Source organism: Cupressus sempervirens, chromosome 3 (assembly GCF_028749045.1).
Source record: "Cupressus sempervirens isolate cs-2001-9-10 chromosome 3, ASM2874904v1, whole genome shotgun sequence".
In the NCBI taxonomy this organism is placed as follows: Eukaryota; Viridiplantae; Streptophyta; class Pinopsida; order Cupressales; family Cupressaceae; genus Cupressus; species Cupressus sempervirens.
In genome coordinates, this window is record NC_143120.1 from 373,429,100 (window position 1) to 373,451,202 (window position 22,103).

The following is a 22,103-nucleotide window of genomic DNA, read 5'->3' on the forward strand; positions in this document are numbered from 1 at the left end:
AAGAAGTTAGAGAGGCTATGATGCCAAAATGTGAAGTTGTTGAAGGGTATCAAGAAGAAGGCATCGAGAAGAAGGAAGAATAGAGCACAGAGACTTTGCTTTGATAAGTGGCCATATAGGAGATTGCACTAGTATATCAAGCATGGAAACTCAAGGAGAAAAAGCTTGAAAGAAGAGAAAGAAGTCAAAGTTGTAGAGACTCAAAGCCAGGCAATGTTATGAGCTAAATAGAGATCTAAAATTTTTAAGTTAAGTTATGAGTTGTATCAGGTCAAAACCCCTTGTTGTTACTCTCTAGAAATTGTGTTAGCTAGGGTAAAATCCTATGGACTTAGGTCAGTTTAACAACCATTTGTAAATCCTTTAATAAGGTGGCATTCTAAGTGAATTTTTTTAAGTCCTCTAACAATACCCAATTCTAATAGGGTGGTTAAATCCTTTAACCAGGTCACATTTAATAGTGTGTTGTACTCTTTAATAGGGCAGGCCTTTCATAGGGCATCACTTTAGAAGAGTGAAAATTGAGTAGCATGTTACTGGTGATTTTTCCCAAACTAGGTTTCCACATAAATCATTGTGTTATGTGTTGATCTTTCATGTTTTATACTTGCGCATTGATTTATAGTAACTTGCTAAGTAGGAAAGTTCAAGCTTAGATGTATGAACAATTTAATGGGCTCACTTTACTTGATTAAAAAGGTTTTATTAGGGAATTTGGACCTTGAATAACTGATTCACCCTACCTCTCAATTATTCTAAAGCATTTCTAACAATTGGTATTAGAGCCATCTGCTTATTTAGTTTGAAGGTACTACAAGCAGGTAGATCAATATGTCCAAGAGAGAAGTTCCCAAGCTCAATAGAAATAACTTCACTGCATGGAAAAAGTTAATGAAGATGCATCTTGGATCAATACATGACCATGCACAAACCTCAATTGAAGTAGAACATGTTGATCCAGTTGTACCCACTGCAGAAGATATGAAGAAAAAGAAGGAGCACAATCAAGCAATGTTGGAGATTGCCTCTGCCCTCAACTATGCTGAATTTTATGACATCAAGGGATGTGACTCTGCATTCAAGATGTAGAAATCCCTGACTAATATCTATGGAGGAGATTAGAATGTTCAAAGAGAAAAAAAGAGAAAGCCTCAGAGGAAAGTTCAACAAAAGGAGGAAGGTGAGAATGTTGCTCAATATGCCTCTAGAATGAAAGAAGTGCTAAGTGTAATCAGAAGTTTGGGTGGTCATTTAGAAGATGAAACTATTTATAGAAAATACTTAAGAACCCTACTCCCTATCTATTCTATTAGATTTTTAGCCATCCAAGAGTTAATATGGGTACTAGGAAACTAGCTAACTTTGAAAGGAATAGTAGGAAGACTCACTACTTTTGAATTGTCCAATTTTGATAACTACAGACCTGAGAATCTTGAATCTTATTTCAAGGCCAAGCTATCATTAAAAGACATTGAGGAGGTGAAACCAAAGAAGAAGAAGAAAAATATAAAGTATGCATCTAGTGACAGCAGCACAGATGAAGAAGATGTGGAACAATTGGAAGCACTACAGGCTAGAAGATTTCACAAAGGAAAAGGAAAATTCAAAGGTAAGCTTCCTATCATTTGTTTTACTTGCAATGAAGTAGGACATATTCCACGAGATGCACACAGAAGAACTACAAAGAAAGCAACAAGAACAAGAACAAAAGAGAAGATGATGGCAGAGATTACAAAGATAAAGGCAAAAAGTGCTACATTGTTGAAGAAGAAGATTCTAATGAAAATGATGATGAGGTAGTCTATGTAGCCATGAAGGATGAATTAGATGAAGATGAGGCAACAACAGTAGTAACCTATGTGAACAAAAATGACAAATGGATCATAGATAGTGGATGCTCACATCACATGACAGGAGATAAAAGAAAGTTTATTACCTTTACTTAGTATGATGGAAATAGTGTTAGATTTGGAAATGATGCTCCATGTCAAATCAAAGGGAAAGGTTCAATTAAACTTATAGAGAAAATTTCATGTAATAATGCATATTATGTTGAAGGATTAAACTACAATTTGTTGAGTGTGTCACAATTAGGCATTATAGCTTGCAAAGTAGAATTTGGAAACAAAACTACCAAAATCTATGACACTGATGGAAATTTGATAAGAAAGGGAGAACAAACTAGAAGTAATTTTTTTTACCTAGATATGGAAGATGCAACCTATCTTATTGTAAAACTTGATGATGTGTGGCTATGGCATAAAAGGTTATGTCATGTTAACTTTGATAATTAGGTTAACATCAGCAAAAAGAAGAAAGTCAAAGGTTTTGCTAAGCTAAAGAAGCCTAAAAATACCATGTGCAAACAATGTCAACTAGGAAAGATGACCAAGTCAAGTTTCAAAAGAAAATTCTACACTTCCAAAGAAGTATTAGAACTAGTCCATACAGACTTGTGTGGCCCAATAAAAGTACAAAGCTATCAAGAAGATAGATACATAATAGTGTTTGTGGATGACTACTCTAGGATGATGACTGCCATGTTCTTAAAGAAAAAATCTGATGCATTTCAAATACTTAAGTGGTATTTGGCAAAGGTTGAGAAGGAAATAGGAAAAAGTCTGAAGTGCCTGAGATTAAACAGAGGAGGAGAGTTTACATCAAAAGAATTTGAGACATTTTGCAATGATAAAGGCATCAAGAGACAAACATTAGCACCAAGAACTCTCCCATAGAATGACATTGCAGAGAGAAGAAATAGATCAGTTAGACTATGCCAGAACATTGATGATGTAGAAAAATGTTGCTCTGAAGTACTGGAGAGAAGCTGTAAGTACAGCCATCTACACCCTAAAATGAGTTCAAGTCAAAAGAGGTACAAATGCAACACCTTTTGAATTATGATATGGTTACTCACCTAATGTAAAACATTTCAAAGTGTTTGGTTATAAATGCTATATTCTTAAAGATACTAGTAATGGCAAGTTTGATGCAAAGAGTGATGAAGGCATATTCCTTGGACACTCCACTAGAAGTAAAGCATATAAGTGTTTGAATACTAACACTAAAAAAATTGTGGAGAGTGCAAATGTAAATTTTGATGAGCATGTAGAAGTCCACGTTGATGAATCCAAGAAATTGGAAGATTATAGATCTTTTGTATACTTCTATGAAGGAATGTCTATAAAAGATAGAGATGCCAATCAAGTTGGAGATCAGCAATAAATTTTAGTATCAATTGAGTCACAGTCAGTGAATGTTGAGCTACATTCAAAATCTGAGTTGCAAAATAAATATAACACACATTCTGGTTTTAAAATTAGTACACATGAAAGAGATGATGAAATACCAGACAAAGATGTGCTCAGTGACTCTAAAGCTAAAAGATCAAACATGAAAAGAAGGAAAGAACTAAGACTATCCAAGTATGTGAGAAGACATCACCCTGCAAAACAAATGATTGGTGATATGGAAGCCAGACCAATGACAAGAAATAGATCAATGAATGAATCATGTCTATTGAGAAAAATTGAGCCCAAAATAGTGAAAGATGCATTGCAAGATGATAATTGGCATACCTTTGTTCCTAGACTAGTTGATAAAAATGTGATTGGTACCAAATGGATATTTAGGAATAAGCTTCATGAGAATGGTGAGATCACAAGAAATAAGGCTAGACTAGTTTGCAAAGGCTATGCACAAGAAGAAGGACTAGACTATGGGGAAACATTTGCCCCTATTGCAAGAATGGAAGGAGTGAAAATACTACTTGCATATGCTACTTATAAAGGTTTCAAAGTCTACCAAATGGATGTGAAGTCTATTTTTCTGAATGGTATACTAGAAGAGGAAGTCTACATAGAACAACCAGAGGGATTTGTTGATGACAATAACAAGGATATGGTTTGCAAACTACATAAAGCACTCTATGGTTTGAAACAAGCACCTAGAGCATGGTATGAGAGACTACACAAATATCTTGTGAAGATTGCATTTGAGAGAATAGATGACAACAAAAACCTGTACATCAAGGCAGAAAAAGGTAAAGATAAATTTTGATATCTGAAATCTTTGTTGATGATATAATATTTGGAGGAAAAGATGTCCTATTCAAAGATTTTTTTGATCAAATGAAACACGAGTTTGAGATGTCAATGTTTGGAGAAATCAAATTCTTTGTTGGATTGCAAGTACATCAACTAAAGCATGGCATATTTGTGACCCAATCGACATATATCAAGGAGATACTCAATACTTTTGGATTAGAATACTCAAAACCACTTAGTACATCAATGGTAATAGGAAATAAGTTATCCAAGAATGATGAGTCAGCTAAAGTAAATCAGACAATGTATAGATCAATGATTGGAAAGTTGTAGTATGTTTTGAATAGTAGACCAAACATTGCATTAGTTATGGGAATAGTGGCAAGATTTTCTACAAACCCAAGAGAAAATCATTTGATGGCAGTAAAAAGAATATTGAGGTACCTAAAAGGAACTGATGACTTTTGATTATACTATAAGAGGAGTGAAAAGTTTGAGTTAAAAGCTTACACTGATGTAGATTGGGGAGGTAATATTGATGACAGAAAAGAGCACCAATGGGGGAGCACTTTTCTTAGGTAAAATATTGGTTACTTGGACTAGCAAAAAGCAAAGTTGTACCTCACAATCTACAGCAGAAGTTGAGTATGTTGTTGTTGCTATCAACTGCACCAATATTGTATGGATCAAACATCTATTGCAAGGTATGAAGGAAGAGGTAACTAAACCTGTGATACTCTATTGTGATAACACAAGTTCCATAAACATATCAAAGAATCTTGTGATGCATGCCAAAACAAAGCATATTGCAATTAAGTATCACTATGTGAGAGAATTGGTGGAAGACAAGCAAGTGAGGATAGAATATGTTAGCTCAAAGGAATAGATTGCTAACATCTTCACAAAAGTACTACCTAAAGATGCATTTGAGTATCTTAGAGGTAAGTTAGGGGTGATACCCCTAGCCAAGGTTACTTGAGTAACAACAAACTACCTTGCATCAAATAGGTTGATTGTTGAAATATTACAAATTGATGTAGAGGATATTTACTTTAGGATTTTTCTTGAAGTAATTAAAGTGCTAAAGTTCCAAATCAGTCACAAGCAAGGTAACAAAGGGAGAAATTGGAGTAATTGCAAATGCTACACTTGCATGTTAAGATGTAGAGATAATATATCTTTGGCATTATTTTCAAAGAGGAAGAAATAGTAGAAACTGATCAAATCTACATAATCAAATGGGAAAAGGTAGAAATAGTAGAAACTGAGACATAGTAGAGACTGATCAATTCATACATAGGGAGAAATGGCACAAGCACATTTAAAAAGAATAAAATGTGAGAGGGAGAAATAGTCATTAAGAAGAGAAGAATTGTTCAATGTGGCTAGCTACAGAAGAGAGGGAGTCCTAGGAGTCATACAAGAAATAATTATATAGAAGATTATTTGCAAAAAGGAAAGAGAGAGGAAACAACCACTAAGAGGGTGAAGCAGAAGCAAAGAAATTAGGATAGTAGATCAAAGAGGGAGATGTGAAAATGAAAATTGATGGTAACACAATTTGTTTTTGGCATTTGATTTTTTTTTTTAACCTAGTTAGCATTTTGATAACTTGGTTGATCAGTTTGGTTTGCCATCAATGCCAAAGAGGGAGATTGTTGGAATTCTAATTGAAAAGATCATTGTTGAAGAATGAAGAAGACTTTTTTACAAAGAGGGATATTGTTGATAAAGAATGTTTTCAATCATTTTTTTGTCACTGATGTCAAACTTGTAATTTTTTGGAATGACAATTGCTTATAAGATCCAAGCACCATCACTTAGTTGATTGATGAAGAGGATTTAATCAACAAGATGCAACAAAAGTACCTAAGGGAAAGGTTGAGTTATGGTTTTGTAATGAAGTGCAAAGATCAGTTAAGACAATGGTAAAATGATGTATTGATAATATACTTGAAGATACAAAGGTTGGCCACACTTAGAAACTTTATAAGAACAAGTTGTAACAAGGTTGTTTGCAAAGCTTAACTAAGTTCATTAGTGAGTGCCAAGAAAGCTAGTTTATGCCAAGCAGATTTTCAGTTAGTGCCAAGCAAATGCAAAATCTAGTGTATGCCGAGTGATACAAAAGGAGCCAAGAAAAGTTCAGGTGCTGAGCATTAGAAGACTTAGTGGATGTCAAGTGAATCCACAGTAGGTGTCAAGCATCAGTAAAAAATAGTTGGTGTTGAGTAACACAGTATGTGTCGAGCACCAAAATTTCAATAATGTTAAGTTGGTACATTATGAGAAAAGTCAAAGATTTGCTAAATCTGAGCTGAGAAGTTTGTTACCTTGAATTTTTTGAACTAGATGGAGGGTAACGATGATGATCTGGAGGCACATAATTTTAGATAAACCATTTTTTAGTGAATTCAGGAGGATTCTTCATGATGTTTCTAGAAGAAACAAGATATGGGGTAGATTCATTAAATCCTACCTAATCCATTTGAACTAAAATTAAAAGTGGAAAGAATCAAGCGAGAAAGAAGATTCCAGACTTCTATTTAAGGAGTCATAGGACAAGAAGTTAGAGAGGTTGGGGTGCCCAAATGAAAATTTGTTGAAGGGTGGTAAGAAGAAGGCATCAAGAAGAAAGAAGAACATAGCACAGAGACTCTGCTTCAATAAGTGGTCATATAGAAGATTGCACTGGTATATCAAGCATGGAGACTCAAGGAGACAAAGCTTGAAAGAAGAACAAGTTTTCAAAGTTGCAAAGACTGAAAGCCAGGCCATGTTATGAGCTAAACAAAGATCTAAAATCTACAAGTTAAGTTGTGAGTTGTATCAGGTCAAAACCCCTTGTTGTTACTCTCTAACAATTGTGTCAGATAGGGTAAAATCTTATAGACTTAGGTTGGTTTAATAGCCATTTGTAAATCCTTTAAAAAGGTGGCATTCCAAGTGAATTTTCTAAAGTCCTCTAACTAGGCCCACTTCTAATAGGGTGGTTAAATCCTTTAACTAGGTAACATTTAATAGTGTGTTGTAGCCTTCAACAAGGGAGGCCTCTCATAGGGCATCAATTCAAAAGAGTGAAAATTGAGTACCATGTTACTTTTGGTTTTTTTCAAATTAGGTTTCTATGTAAATCATTGTGTTATGTGTTGATCTTTCATGTGTTATGCTTGCATGTTAATTTAAAATAACTTGCTAAGTAAGAAAGTTCAAGCTTGGATGTATGAACAATTTAATAGGCTCACTTTACTTGATGAAAAAGGTTTTATTAGGACATTTGGACCTTGAATAACTGATTCACTCCCCCCCCCCCCCCCTCTTAGTTATTCTAAAGCATTTCTAACATTCATCGAGGGATTCTCTATTATATATGCATGATGTATGTCATAACACAGGGGTCTTGATTAATCCATCCATTCATGCATCTTTCTTTATTGTACATATCTCTCTTTTTGGAGGAGGGTTTTTCCCATGAGGTTTTCCCTCTTTCTCCATTTTTAGAGATATTGCATTGCATTATGTATACAGCATTGCATTGTACTTGGGTACCTAACATGGCCTAGTAGCTGGGACCCATTATGCATTTCATCATAGCTTTTGTGAGCTTAAGTGCATTCCCCTAAGTTACACTTAAGGGGGGATGTTAGTGTAAATAATTATTATTTACAATTCACTTAATTTTACTTACAATAAATGCATTATTTTATTATTTCTTAGGTTAGACACTTAGGAGTTTGTGTACACATATGAGTTGTCTTATTGACAACACAAAATATAGCACATGGTGTCTACACCACTAGAGTTTGCATAATCAACTGAGTTGTCATGTAGACAACACAATTGTTCACACTCTCAATTTAGCACATGGCATCTACAATAGAATTTTACATACTACACCTTTGTAGGTTTATCCTCTCATCATCACACTAACTCATGTTCTTAATGGAGGATAATCTAGTCCTAGTGGACATGTGCTTAGTTATAAGACTTATCAGTGTAATGACTCCTAGTCAGTCTAGAGGCCTTTATATTCAGGCACTCCTAGTGTACTTTTATCCAATATCCAATATCTAAGAACATTATTCATTCTCATACCATTATTCTGATCATACTCTGTTGATCTATTTGTACTAGTTATTGTCTTCTTAGTCTTGAGTGAATTTTTCCCTAAGGAAAATTCTTGCATTGTATCGAAGCTATACCAAATTCTTACACATCCAAAATGACTAATAAAGCATATTAATTAAAAAATAGTAAAAATCACACTTTTTCCAATGTCCAAATGAAAAAGGATATCCCAAAGCCATAAAAGCATTTACCTCTAATAAAAATATGGATCATAGGAAAATGATACCCAATAAGAGAAACTCTGTATAGGTCGAAGCATCAAAAATAATAATGAAGGGAACACAAAAGAACAATTTCATCATACCATGTTCAAATAGTTTTGTAGCATTAACTAAGCTCCATGAAGATAGAGGAAAAGAAATTTTCCAAGCCCAAAAAGTAGGGGGTGACACTGAGACCCATTAAATGCAGAAAACCTATAGATACAACAAAAGGACTCATTTCAAGTGTTCATGCATGGAGAGCCAAGGAGAAGGATGGATGCCCATTTATCACAAAAGAAAAAGGAAAATAATTTAAAAGATAACAGTCTAAAAGATTACATAAAGCTAGATCATGAGTTGCAGTTACTATAGAATACTATTCAAGACCAATTCATTTGGGGGAGTAGGCTAACCATGAACTCAATAGAAACCATATAGAAGATTAAAAAACTAAAAGAGTTAAATACACAAGAATGGATAGATAAAGGATACAAATAAACAATAGATAGAATAATAGAAATAAATATAGACTGCAAGTGTGAACTTGAGAAAGGATACAAACTATGAAAAATTAAGAATCAAAACAATCAAAACAAACAAAGAATAGTTATCAATATTGAAGAAGAAGAAAAGAGGCCTCCATCCCCCTAAGGTACTATAACATGGAAGAATCAAGAAGTAGAAATAAATGATAAGAAGAATTGTGAAGACCAACATATAGAAAAGAGTAATTACAAACAAGAAAATTATCAACTTAGCCAATCTAGAAAATATAAAACCTTGGAATAAATGTGTATCTCCCAAGTAAATGCAAAAGGAACAAATGGAAACAATAATTTTGTCATAGAAAAGGGGAAGAACATACATGCATCATCTAGCCTAAATAAGGAATCTCTTGATACTAAAAATTCATAATTAGTTCAAAAAATAGGAGACCAAACTGAATCTATAGAAATCTTGTCAACATCTTCAGAACACCAACAAATATCACAATTAGGAAGAGGCCTAAAAAGAGCTATCTTAAGTTTTGGAAAAACCCCCTAAATGTGAAATACCCTTTTGAGGAAGTAGATGAAATCTAGAAGGAAAACTATTATGATAACATAAAGAGATTAAGGAACTTATAATTCTAATAGAAATAGAGACTTCTTGGGATGAGTCCAGACCGTTGTTGGGTCAGCCTTCCTCTTATGTAATGATTCTGGAATGATCTGTAAGCTAATTTGGCAAGTATAAATAGAATATTCAAGATTAGAATTAGGTAAGTTTCAGAGAGAGCAGATTAGAGAGCAGAACTGAAAGTGCGGATTTGCAGTTGGATCTTTGAATGTGAATGTATTTTTAATTGGCCATAACCTAGAAGGCCTCATAGCTGGGCATGTATGAAGATATTCTTGATGAATCAATAAAATTAATTCACTCTTCTTCCTCCTTTGGTTGTTGTTCTTTGTGTTCATTTCTGTTGTGTTAACTCTTGCAGGGTGGTTTGGATAGCTAGGTGAGCCTTTGGCCCTAGTTATTTGTCCTCTTGCCTGCGTCATTTGGTATCAGAGCTTGAGGTTCATCCTTGTGGAGATTGGATCGTGTAGAACCCTAATTTGGATTTGGTTGTAGGGTGGCAGATCTATGGATTTGACCTATAACTTGCAGAGGGTTACAATCTTGCAAGAACCTGATTTGTAAAGATGGTTTGTGGTAGAGGAAATAATGTTGATAATGCTATATTGGATCAGTTTAGATAAATTGCAGCCAGATTAGATGTTGTGGAGATAGCCCAGAGGAGAGGAGCACATCTTGATGATGTAAGTGATGATGAAGCAGTAGCACCAAACCATAATCTAGAACCTAAAGAAGATCAAGATGAAGAAAGATTGTTGAGAGTATTGTCTAGAGTGAATTCAAAATCTGTTGTAGAAGTTGTTCCTTATGATGGAAAATTGGATACCAATGTTGTGCTATATTGGATCTCTAATATGGAGAAGTTCTTTGAGTATGAAAAAACTCCTGATAATAGAAAGGTGAAGATTGCAGTCACTAAGCTGAAAGGTCATGCATCACTATGGTGGGAGTACTTGCAAACTAATAGACAAAGGAGAAGATCAAAACTTGGCCAAGGATGGTGAACAAGGTAAACAAAAAATTCCTTCCTGCTGATTACCAAGTTAGCTTATTGAGAAAGATGCAAAATTTGAAGCAAAAAGACATGACTATGAAAGAGTATACTAAGGAATTCTATAGAGTGGACATCAGATCTGGACATGTGGATGATGATGTTGAAAAAATTGCAAGGTACATTAATGGATTGAGATTTTGAATACAAGATGAAATAAGTTTTATGAAGTTGGAAAGTGTAGAAGAAGCATACTAGTATGCCTTGAAGGCTGAGGAGATCTTGACAAAGAAGCATGAACAAAGATAGAGAGGTAGAAGTGGCAGATTCCAGAGAGGTAGAGGTAGAGCTTATGGTGAAAGTGGTAGATCTGATAGTTCTATGTAGGATAAAGGCAAATCCAAATGAAAGAATGATGACAAAGGCAAGACCGAATGGAAAATTGGTAACTCTTATCGAGGAGACACTAGTTCTTATCGAGGAAGAGGTAATTCCTATTCTAGAGGTGGATTTCATGGTAATTGTTTTAGATGTGGTAAAGAGGGACATAGATCTTTTGAATTTAGATCCTTTGAAAGTAGACAAGGTAACATAAATGCTATGATTCAAGAAGATGATGAGGGTTCACCAAGTGGACCTGAGGTTGGAGAAAATTCGATGGTGAGAAGAACCTTATGTAATAAGGGAGGTGATGAGGAACCTATTTTAAGGAGAAGTCTTTTCAAGACAAGATGTTAGATGGTTGGAAAATACTGTACAGTGATCGTTGACAGTGGAAGTTCTACAAATCTTGCATCAAAAGAGTTGGTTACAAAGTTGTAGTTGCAGAGGCTAAAATAGCCCAAACCTTATCATGTTTCATGGATCAAAGATGAGCATAAGATATTGGTAAGTGAGCAATGCCTTGTAAAGTTCAAAATTGGACATTACTTTGATGAAGTTTTGTGTGATATTATGCCCATGGATTATTGTCATATTTTTTTGGGTAGACCTTGGCAATATGATATATATGATGTACATGATGGAAGATTGAATCAATATACTCTTTGGGTAAACAGGAAGAAACAAACATTGTTGCCTTTGATCGAAAATCCAGATGAGGTTAATTATACTGCTATAAAAATTTGCATGGTTAATGGGAAATAATTTGAAAAGGAAGTGAAGAAGAATCAAGTTTGTTTTGCTATAATTCCAAAAAAATTGAGTTTTGTCAATGGAGACCGAGTGCAATAAAATAGTGTTAATCGAGTGCTAGTCAGTGGTGACTGAATGATAGATGGTAGTATTGACTGAGTACCAAAAGAAACTGTAAAATTGTTGAATGAGTATAAAGAAATTATTGCTGATGATATTCTTGATTATTTACCTCTAGTAAGAAGTATAAGTCATTTTATGGATCTGATTCCTGGAGCTAGTTTTCCAAACAAAGCACCATGTAGATTGACACCTGCAGAGAATGAAGAACTTAACAGACAAGTGCATGAGTTTTTGTAGAAAGGTTTTATCAGAGAAAGCTTGAGTCCATCTTTTACACCTACTATATTAGCACCTAAAATGAGTGGAGAATGGAGAATGTGTACTAATTCTAGAGCCATTAACAAGATAACAGTGAAATATAGGTTTCCTATGCCAAGGATGGATGACATAATGGATTGTTTGAGTGGAGAAAAGTATTTTACCAAGATTTATTTGAAGAGTGGCTGTCATTAGATTAGAATTAGAGAAGGTGATGAATGGAAGACTACTTTCAAGACAAAAGATGGTTTGTATGAATGGTTGGTTATGCCTTTTGGTCTAACTAATGCACCTAGTACTTTCATGAGGTTGATGAATGAAGTTCTAAAAAGATTCTTGGATAAGTTTTTGATTATTTATTTAGATGATATTCTGATATTCAGCAAGACTAAGGAAGAACATCTTGAGAATATTAGACAAGTATTGCGGAGGTTGAAAGAGGAAAAGTTGCTGATTAATCTTAAAAAGTGTTCTTTTATGCAAGAGAAGATTGTGTATTTGGGATTTGTGATTTCAGCTGATGGATTAAGGATGGATCCTGAGAAGGTTAAAGCAATTTTGGAATGGCCTACACCTAAGAATGTAGGCAAGGTAAGATCATTTCATGGTTTGGCTAGTTTTTACAGAAAGTTTATAAAGAATTTAAGTGTTGTTTGTAATGCTATGACTGAAATAATGAGAGGAGATAAAAAGGAATTCAAGTGGACACATAGAGCTAATAAGAGTTTTAAGACTTTGAAACAAAAGGTTGTTGAAATACCTGTATTGGCTTTACCTGATTTCAACAAATTATTTCAAGTTGGATGTGATGCAAGTGGTAATGCAATAGGAGTTGTATTAAGTCAAGAAGGTAAACCTGTTGCTTTCTTTAGTGAAAAGTTGAATGATACTTAAAGGAAATATTCTATGTATGATAAAGAGTTTTATGCTATTGTTCAAGCATTGAAGAAGTGGAGACATTATTTGATGCCTAAGGAGTTTGTGTTGTATAATAATCATAAAGCTTTACAATACTTGGGAAGTCAACATAAATTGAATCAAAGACATATGAAGTGGGTTGAGTATTTGTAGAGTTTTACATTTGTGATCAAGCATAAGAGTGGAGTTACTAACAAAGTTGTTGATTCATTGAGTAGAAGACATTCTTTGTTGACATAAATGAAGGTTAAAGTTCTTGATTTTGATGAGATGAAAGAGTTATATGATGTTGATCCTGATTTTTCTGAGGCATGGAGAGAGTGCAGAGCACCAAATATGACAGATCACATAAGTAAGTATGATGAGTATTTCATTCAAGAAGGTATGTTGTTCAAATATATTTAGTTGTGTATTCTTAGAAGTCCTATGAGGTTGAATTTGATGAAGGAAAAGCATAGTGGTGGATTAGCTAGACATTTTGGAATTGATAAGATATTGAGTTTGTTGAAAGAGAAGTATTATTGGCCACAAATGTATAAGGATGTTCATAAATTTGTAAAGAGTTGTGGAGTTTTTCGAGTTGCAAAGGGAGTGAGTCAAAATACTAGTTTGTATACACCTATTATTGTTCCTGAGAAACCTTGCACTTACGTTAGTATGGATTTTTTTCTTGGATTGCCTAAAATAGTGAAAGGGTATGATTCCATATTTGTTGTACTACATAGATTTTCTAAGATGGCTCATTTTATACCATGTAAGAAGACATCAAATGCTGAGCATGTTGCTAAACTTTTCTTTAAAGAGATTGTGAGATTGCATGGATTACCAAGAAGCATTATTTCAGATAGAGACAGTAAGTTTGTTGGTTATTTTTGGAAGAATTTGTGGAAGAAGATGGGTATTGAATTGAAGTTTAGTTCTACATTCCATCCACAAGCAGATGGACAAACAGAGGTTGTGAATAGAACCTTGGGTAATTTGCTGAGATGTTTAGTTAGGAATAAGCCAAGTAATTGGGAGATGGTAATGGCACAAGCTAACTTTGCATATAATAATTCTATAAATAGGATTACAAGGAAGACACCTTCTGAGATTGTTATCGGAATGCATCCTAGAGGTATATCATATTTGAGAGATGTTGTTGGTGAAGAAAAGAAAAGCGCTACAGGAGAATAATTTTTTGATTTTATGGAATCCTTGCATAAGGAAGTGAAGTTGAGGTTGGAACAAAGTAATTAGAAGTATAAAGAGAATGCTGATAAGTCTAGAAGACACCATGATTTTGAAGTTGGTGATGAGGTGATGGTTCATCTAAAGAAAGGAAGATTCCCAGTTGGAACATATAGTAAGCTGAAGATAAAAAAATTTGGACCTTGTAAGATCCTGAAGAAGTTTGATAGTGGTAAAGCTTATGAAGTTGAGTTACCTGATGACATGGATATATCTCCTATATTTAATATTGCTGATTTGTATAAGTATTGGGAGTTAGAGGATGAATTTTTTGTATTAAAAGATTATCCTAAGAAGTAGATTGAAGAAGTTAAATAGATATTGGATCAGAGAGTTGGTAGGAGCACAAGAGGAAAAGATTACTATGAATATTTGGTGAAGTAGAAGAATGGGCCTATTGAAGATGCTTCATGTATTTCACAATCTAAGTTGGATTCCACTTAGATTGTGACATCTCAATGATTCAAGAGAATCATTTCTTTCAACCCCAGTTGTCTAATGCAGGAGCATCCTGGGTTGCCTTATTATCCTACTCATTTTGTTCACCTAGTAGTTCCTTCATGTACCTAGTAGTTCCTTCATGTGCCTAGTAGTCCTTCATGTGCCTAGAAATTCCTTCATGTGCCTAGTAGTTCTTCATGTGCCTAGAAATTCCTTCATGTGCCTAGCAATCCTATTTCCTTCATGTGCCAAGCTACCCAATGTATGTTGAGTGATTCTTCATGTGTTGAGTTACTTAGTGTATGCCAAGTGTTTCTTCATGTGTCAAGTTACTTAGTGTATGCTAAGTGTTTCTTCATGTGCCAAGTTACTTAGTGTATACCGAGCATTTCTTCCTGTGCCAAGTTACCTAGTGTATCTCGGGTGTTTCTTCATGTGCCGAGTTACTCAGTGCATGCAGAGTGTTTCTTCAGGTGCCAAGTTACTTAGTGTATGCTGAGTGTTTCTTCATGTGCCAAGTTACCCAATGTATGTCGAGTGTTTCTTCATGTGCCAAGTTACTAAGTGCATGCTGAGTGTTTCTTCATGTGTTGAGTTACCCAGTGTATGTTGAGTGACAGTATTTGGACGTGATTTTGCAAGCCAATTTGCGAGATTTATTTCATTCGTGACATTTATGTTAAGATCTTTTATTGGGATGAGTCCAAACCATTGTTGGGTCAGCCTTCCTCTTATGTAATGATTCTAGAATGATCTCTAAGTCATTTTGGCAATTATAAATAGAATGTTCAGGCTTAGAATTAGGTGAGTTTCAGAGAGAGTAGATTAGAGAGCAAAACTAAAAGTGTGAATTTTCCCTTGGATCTTTGAATGTGAATGTATTTGTAATTGGCTCTAACCCAGAAGGCCTCACAGCTGGGCATGTATGAAGATATTCTTGATGAATCAATAAAAGTAATTCACTCTTCTTCCTCCTTTGGTTGTTGTTCTTTGTGTTCACTTTTATTGTGTTAACTCTTGCAGGGTGGTTTGGATAGCTGGGTGAGCCTTTGGCCCTAGTTATTCATCCTCTTGCCTATATCACATCAAGATGTACTTTATGCAAAATGAATTCAAAAAGTTCAGAACATCTACTATACCAATGTCCCTTTGCAAGTGAAAGTTGGAATTGGCTTTGTCAAAAGCTTAACTAGACCACATCATTACCTGAAAATTTTAATAATCATTTAAATAGTTGGCCCACCTTTGAAGGAAAGAAAATATATAGAAAACTCTAGAATATGACTCCATCCATTCTATTATGGGAAATCTAGAAGGATAGAAACCAAAGAATCTTCAATGAAATCAAAATGACCAAACCTTCCTTCTTCAATAAAGTAGAGGCAAGCATAATAGAAGTAATGAATAGTCACCTAAAAAACACAAAAGAGGGAGAAGGATCATTTACAGATTTGGATGCTAATATGTGAAAAAATTGGAACAATCTAATTAACCCCCTTATGACATATGCTGCAAATAAGAAAGTATGAAGAGAATGCAGATGGGAACCACCTTATTTCCTCCCCCCCCCCCCCCCCCCCCCAATAGATTGGGCTAAATTAAATTTTGATGGAGCCTCCCAAGGTAACCCAAGAAAAGAAGGAATAGGGTGTATAATTTAGCTAGAATCAGGAGACTGGATTGCAAAATGAGTAAAACCATTAGGATTCACAACAAATAATATAATAGAAATGGAAGCATTTAGGAGGGGACTTAATATATGTCTACACTTGGACATAAAAAAGTTAATTATCAATGGAGACTCTTAAATAATTTTTAACACAACAAGGAAGCATTACATATTGAATTGGATAATAAGTTATAGCTTTAAAATGTTCTTTCCCTTCTAGAAAAATTTGAGGATATGAGAATTCAACACATTTATATGGACAGAAATAAAGAAACAAACCAATTAGCCAATTTGGGAGTAGATGAGGAATTTTTTTAAAAAAAATTATCTAATATTAAATCAATGAAGTTAAGAAATGAAAAGCCTCAAAACTTGATGAACAAAAGTAATTAGTGCCTAACTAGAATCTCGCAATTATCCTAGCTCTATCTTAAAACTACCTTTCTCTCTTTCCAAGATTAGCTAAAATATTAGCATGAATTCCCTAGATCTAAATCTTCTAAGATTTTATATTAATTATCAATTGAAATTAAAATCAACCTCCATTTTTGAATTCATAATAGCTAAATACTTTGAAATCATTCCCAAATTCAAAATTATCGAGTACCACAATTGGATACAATACATCAAGGTAGTTGATAAAAGCCTAATTCAAACCAAAAACTATTGCAGTATTTAAATTAGGAAAAGGGAAATTTATCTAGTTAGGAATTTTATATAATAATAAAAATCAATTAGAATTCAAAAGACAAAACAAAAAGATACAAACAAAGACAACATATACGATTAGGAATCCCAAACCATCGTTAAAACACAATTATAGCCACATAACATCATCTTAGAACACAAGAATAGATTTTATACTAACCACTAACATTGTAATATAAGTGGTTCAAAAATTATGGATGTGGGTACAAAAGAGATGATAGATGAGAAAAGGAAGGCCAAAAGCAAAAAAGGAATTTCAATATAAAGAAAGAAGATAATCTATAATGAGGAATCATTAAGAAACACCTTGTATGAAATAATTGTAACATGAAAGTTGTAAAATGGAAGGAGGGGTATGCCCCTTCAAGACCTTTGGAGTAGAAAATGAAAAATGTACTTTTGTATACAAGACATAACAAGTCTCATGATATACTGACAATTTTCTTTCCTGCTCCTTTTCCCCAGTACCTACACTCGAACAAGGACTAGAGTTGTCTTTAATTAATTTTAAAATTAATATATTTCAAATGCTCCCAAGCCCTTTACCGAAAAAAGAGAGTTACAAACTATTCAAAATTCAACAAATCAATATATAATATTGATAGAGGTCGATTAAAATATATAAATAGTTGATTATAATATTTCTATGATAATTTCTATATTTTATATTTTTATTTTTATTTTCTCTAGATTGGTTATACTTATTCTAACAGGAAAAAAATTGAAAGACAATAAAAAAAATTTATGAAGCTAAGATTAATTATTTTTACTTATCATGATTTTTATTTTTTATAAGCTCAAGTAGACTCCAACCCAAGACCTCTCCACATGAGAGACTCATAATTTACCATTGTGTTTTAGGCTCTTGCCTAAAAGAAATAATATATTTTTAATATTTTTAATTTTCTAGTATAATTATATAGGATACCAAGCTAAAATGTAGATATCTTTTTTATCAACTAATGTAAAATGACTTATTTTCTACTATTTGTTTTAATTTATATTTATTTCATTTCCATTTCCCTTAGTAAAAGTAAGATAAATATTTTATAAAGAGGTTTTTTTCTTAAAATGATTTTAACTTTTCATACTTTTCATTAATTACTGCCTACACTTATTTTTTATTATGGGAAAATAAGTTTTGTAGGGGCCTTGAAACACTTTCCAGTGAGATCACAAAATATAAATCATTCAATTTTAGCCAAGAAAAAAGATTAAAAATAGAAATGTTGGTAGCAAGGATGACAAAAGAAAACACTAAAATACACATTTAAAAATCTAGAAAATGGATAGCACAAAGCAAAAAGAACAACAACAAAATTCTTGACTAACTCGGTAGCATCAACCATGATTTGCTCCATGTTATCTAGGGCCTTCTTAATGTCTTTGATATCTTTGCTAGCAATTTGGTCATTCTTGTGTATTTTTCCTAAGTCTTTTTTCTAGGGCTAGACATTGTATCCATATGGTTTTCTTTGTCATTAGAAATTTGAATAATACCCTTTTCATTGTTAGTGTTCTTTAACTTGAAGAATGTGATCAAGTACTAAGAAAAGGCCTTCTTTTTTTTGTAACTTGGATCTCCAATTCGTTTGAGAGATTTTTCAAAACCCACTTTCTTTTTTCTAAAGTAGAGATCCTTTCCTTTAGATCCTTGAAATTGGAACATCATACTCCTAAATTATCACACCATCGTTATCACAACCACCCAACTAGAAGTAGCAACAGTATCCATCCCTAGCTTAGAAGCTTCAATTAAATCTAATTGGATGTCTAGGACATGATATTTAAGCTTGATCTCCATAACCTTATGAAAGAACCACATGATGACTTTTAAGATATCAATGACATCCTTTCTAGTAGTTTGTAGAATATTAATCCTCTATTCATGGCTAAAGCCAATAAGGATTGGCATAGAAGGATCCATGAGGGAACTCACATTAACCCTAAAGTTATTAGAATTTGAGACAATGGTAACTTTATGTCTAGTCATGGTAGGGTAGAAAGGAGTATTATATGCCTTAATGAGTCAATTTCCTCCATAGGAGGATGATTGTCATGTTTAGAAAAGAATAGTATTAATATCCTCTCCAATTTGGCCTTTAAATACCTAGGAGGGGAGGGTATTGGGTGGATATGAACTTCCACCTCAAGGCTTTTATCTTTCTCTAAGGTCCAAGCCTTCTTCTTCTGAGAGGAATCAAATACTCTAGGTTAATGTTCATTTCCTCATCTCCCTCATTATAATCCTCATTTGACACTTTATCCACCTCTGTCTTACTCTTGTTACCCTCTTTCTCTAGAGATTTAAGAGATTTATTCTTAGAAAAAGAAGAGGCTAGATATTTCCCCTTTGTCTTTATTGACCCTTTCTTTGACACCATTGAATGTGACTCCTCCCATATTAGTGATAGAGTAATCTTCACCATCAATTTTTTTGGATAACTTTATGTCATCCTCATAAAAGAGTTCTAAAAAATGGTGTGACTAATAGAATTAGATTGAAACACACAAAAATCAAAACTATAAGCTCTACATGAAGGGTAGACACTATCCTCTTTAGTTCTTAAACCATTTATGCTAGCGCTCATAAAAGGGAACAAATAGTATGGGATAGAAACATTTTTCTTATGGCGTAATTGATTGAGCAAGATGAAGTGTTAAGTATAGACCCTTGAATATAAAATATTAAGGGATAAAAACATTTTTCTTGTGGCATAAGTGATTGAGAAAGATGGAGTGGTAATTATAACCCCTTGAATATAAACTATTAAGAGATGGAAATATTTTTCTTATGGCACAAGTGATTGAGAAAGATGAACTGGTAAGTATAGACCCTTGATATCTACCATCCATCATCACATACATGTATAATGACTCCCAAGACATTTCTCCATATCTTTTTAGTGATAGTTGAAAGGTAATAATTCTTGTCAATCTTCACAAGGGCTTCCTTTTCATCCTCCACCCTTTGGGAATTTCTTCACTACCAAATCCAAAAATTTCAAGTCCCTAGAGAAAACTTTCCTACTACACAACATACTAGTAACTTGAGAACTGATAGAGGTTGTACGGAAATACAATATTATGTACAGAAAAATTTAAGAAAATAATATATTGTCTTAACAGACACCAAATTAAAATATAAGATTTTCAACTTCACTAAATGTAACATAACAGTACTAATATTTATTTCATTTAATTTAAATTTATGTAATCTCCACATTGAAAGGAAATTTTAATTCAATGATAAAATATTTTAAAATGAAAAATTGTTACTAAATTAGAAGTATATAATAATAAAAAACTAGAGAATATGTGGTTATAAAGGACACTAAAATAAAATACAGGACTTTTTAGCTTAACTATTCTAAAACATTTAACTATACTTTTTCTAGGTCAGTTGCTCCCTATTGTAATAAGGAGGTGATGGTTAAGCTATTTACTTTGTCTCAACCCCTTATAAATGGGAGAAACAATGAAATACTTAATCAAGGTTCCAAGGATACAGCCCCTAATTTATTGGAAAGCTTGCAAACTCAAAAGTATGGAGAGAGAATCTATTAGAGCAGTTGAAGGGAATAAAGAGGAGTGTTTAATATTTAAATTACCACAAGAAATAAAGGAGTTGATTTTTGCCAAGCATCCTATTGAATCAATTTGTGGCTCTCGCATAGTCTGTAAGAAATGGAATTATATCTTGTTTTCACACAAATTTCTATCTTCACTACCCACCCAAAATCCATGGCTTCTCATTACTGGTGGTGAAGATGGTGAAGATGCAGGGAAAAATACCCACCAAGAGCATATTAGGGCCTATTCCTTCTTTTTGAAAAAATGGATGACCCTCCCTCTCTCCTTTCTCCCAAATAAGGTAGACTATGCGAGATATTTATCAAGTGCCAGACATGGGTTACTAGTCTTTAAAGAATCTCTCACTTCACACTTATATGTTTGTAATCCCCTTTTGAGATCTTATGCAAAGATAAATATAGACTTGATCGACAAATTTATCAGTATCATACAGGGAGGGAACAATGAGCCTTATTTGGTAGTGTGGTCTAACTTTATTGGCTTATCTTTCAAAATCTACCACTATTCTCAAGATTCAAGGAAGATAAAGTGTCAATTTACAAGAGAAACTGAAATATTTAGCCCTGCTGATATGGTATTATTTTTTGGATAGAAATTCCAGAAAATATTAAGGGTTATAGAATCCTAAATGAGAGTTCCATTAATCCTATTATAATGGATCCATTACCCTCTCAAATAGCTCAAGATTAGTATGGATTAATTGTATCTATGGTTTCATATGGTTCATCTGTTCTTGCAGTGTTTGTTTTGGAAGACCACGACGACAACCCAAAAATCAATCCCAAAATTATTATTTGGGAGTTGTTCTCAAACAACGAAGATAATTCGGTTTGGAAGTGGAAAGAATTTGCAAGATTTCCTAGAATGCCACCACATTTCGGTTCAGATTTAAAAGATCTGGGTTTAAATTGTAATTGTGTGGGAGATTACTTGTGTTGCAGCACTGCAAGGGGAAATATAGATGGGTTTGCATTTAATCTAAAGGAAGGCTTTTGGCAGCACCTTGCTCCCCTTGGAGGTCATGAAAATGAACGAATGTTGATGACATTAGAACCAACATTTAATCAGTATAGTTGTTTTGAAAATTTGAGAGAATAAGATAATACATATCAATGGTGATCAGAACACTTGAGAATATAAGGCCTAATTTATTAGGACTATGGTTTTTATTATAGTTATTTGTGCACAAAATGTATTACAGTGATTTGTGTATAGCATATATATATGTTTTCATTAAATATTGAAGTATGATATGTTTATGCAATTGATACTCATCAATTTTAATAGAGTTTTTAGTATTTCTTGTATTTGTTATTGAGATAACAAGATTTTTTTGGTTCTTTATATTTTCTTTGTTCTTATTTAACAAGTAGGTCCTCACTGATAGTTTTGGGTTGTCCTATTTTTTTTATAATTTTGTATAATTCTAGTTCTATAAGTATGCTACAAGTATGTGCATTTTATGGTGGTCTCCGCATAATAATATGTACTATATACATGCCACTGATTTCATATCTGTATTTTTACATCTCAAAGTAACT

General features: G+C 33.5%; 1 protein-coding gene across 1 annotated transcript; it reads left to right on the forward strand.

The window, feature by feature from the left end:
- The first annotated feature begins 20,515 nt into the window (after positions 1-20,515).
- LOC149566542 (uncharacterized) lies at positions 20,516-21,660 on the forward strand. The gene is made up of 2 exons (XM_089816498.1): positions 20,516-21,092; positions 21,302-21,660. The coding sequence occupies exons 1-2, from the start codon at positions 20,516-20,518 to the stop codon at positions 21,658-21,660; spliced, it is 936 nt and encodes a 311-aa protein (XP_089672624.1).
- The last annotated feature ends 443 nt before the right edge of the window (positions 21,661-22,103 follow it).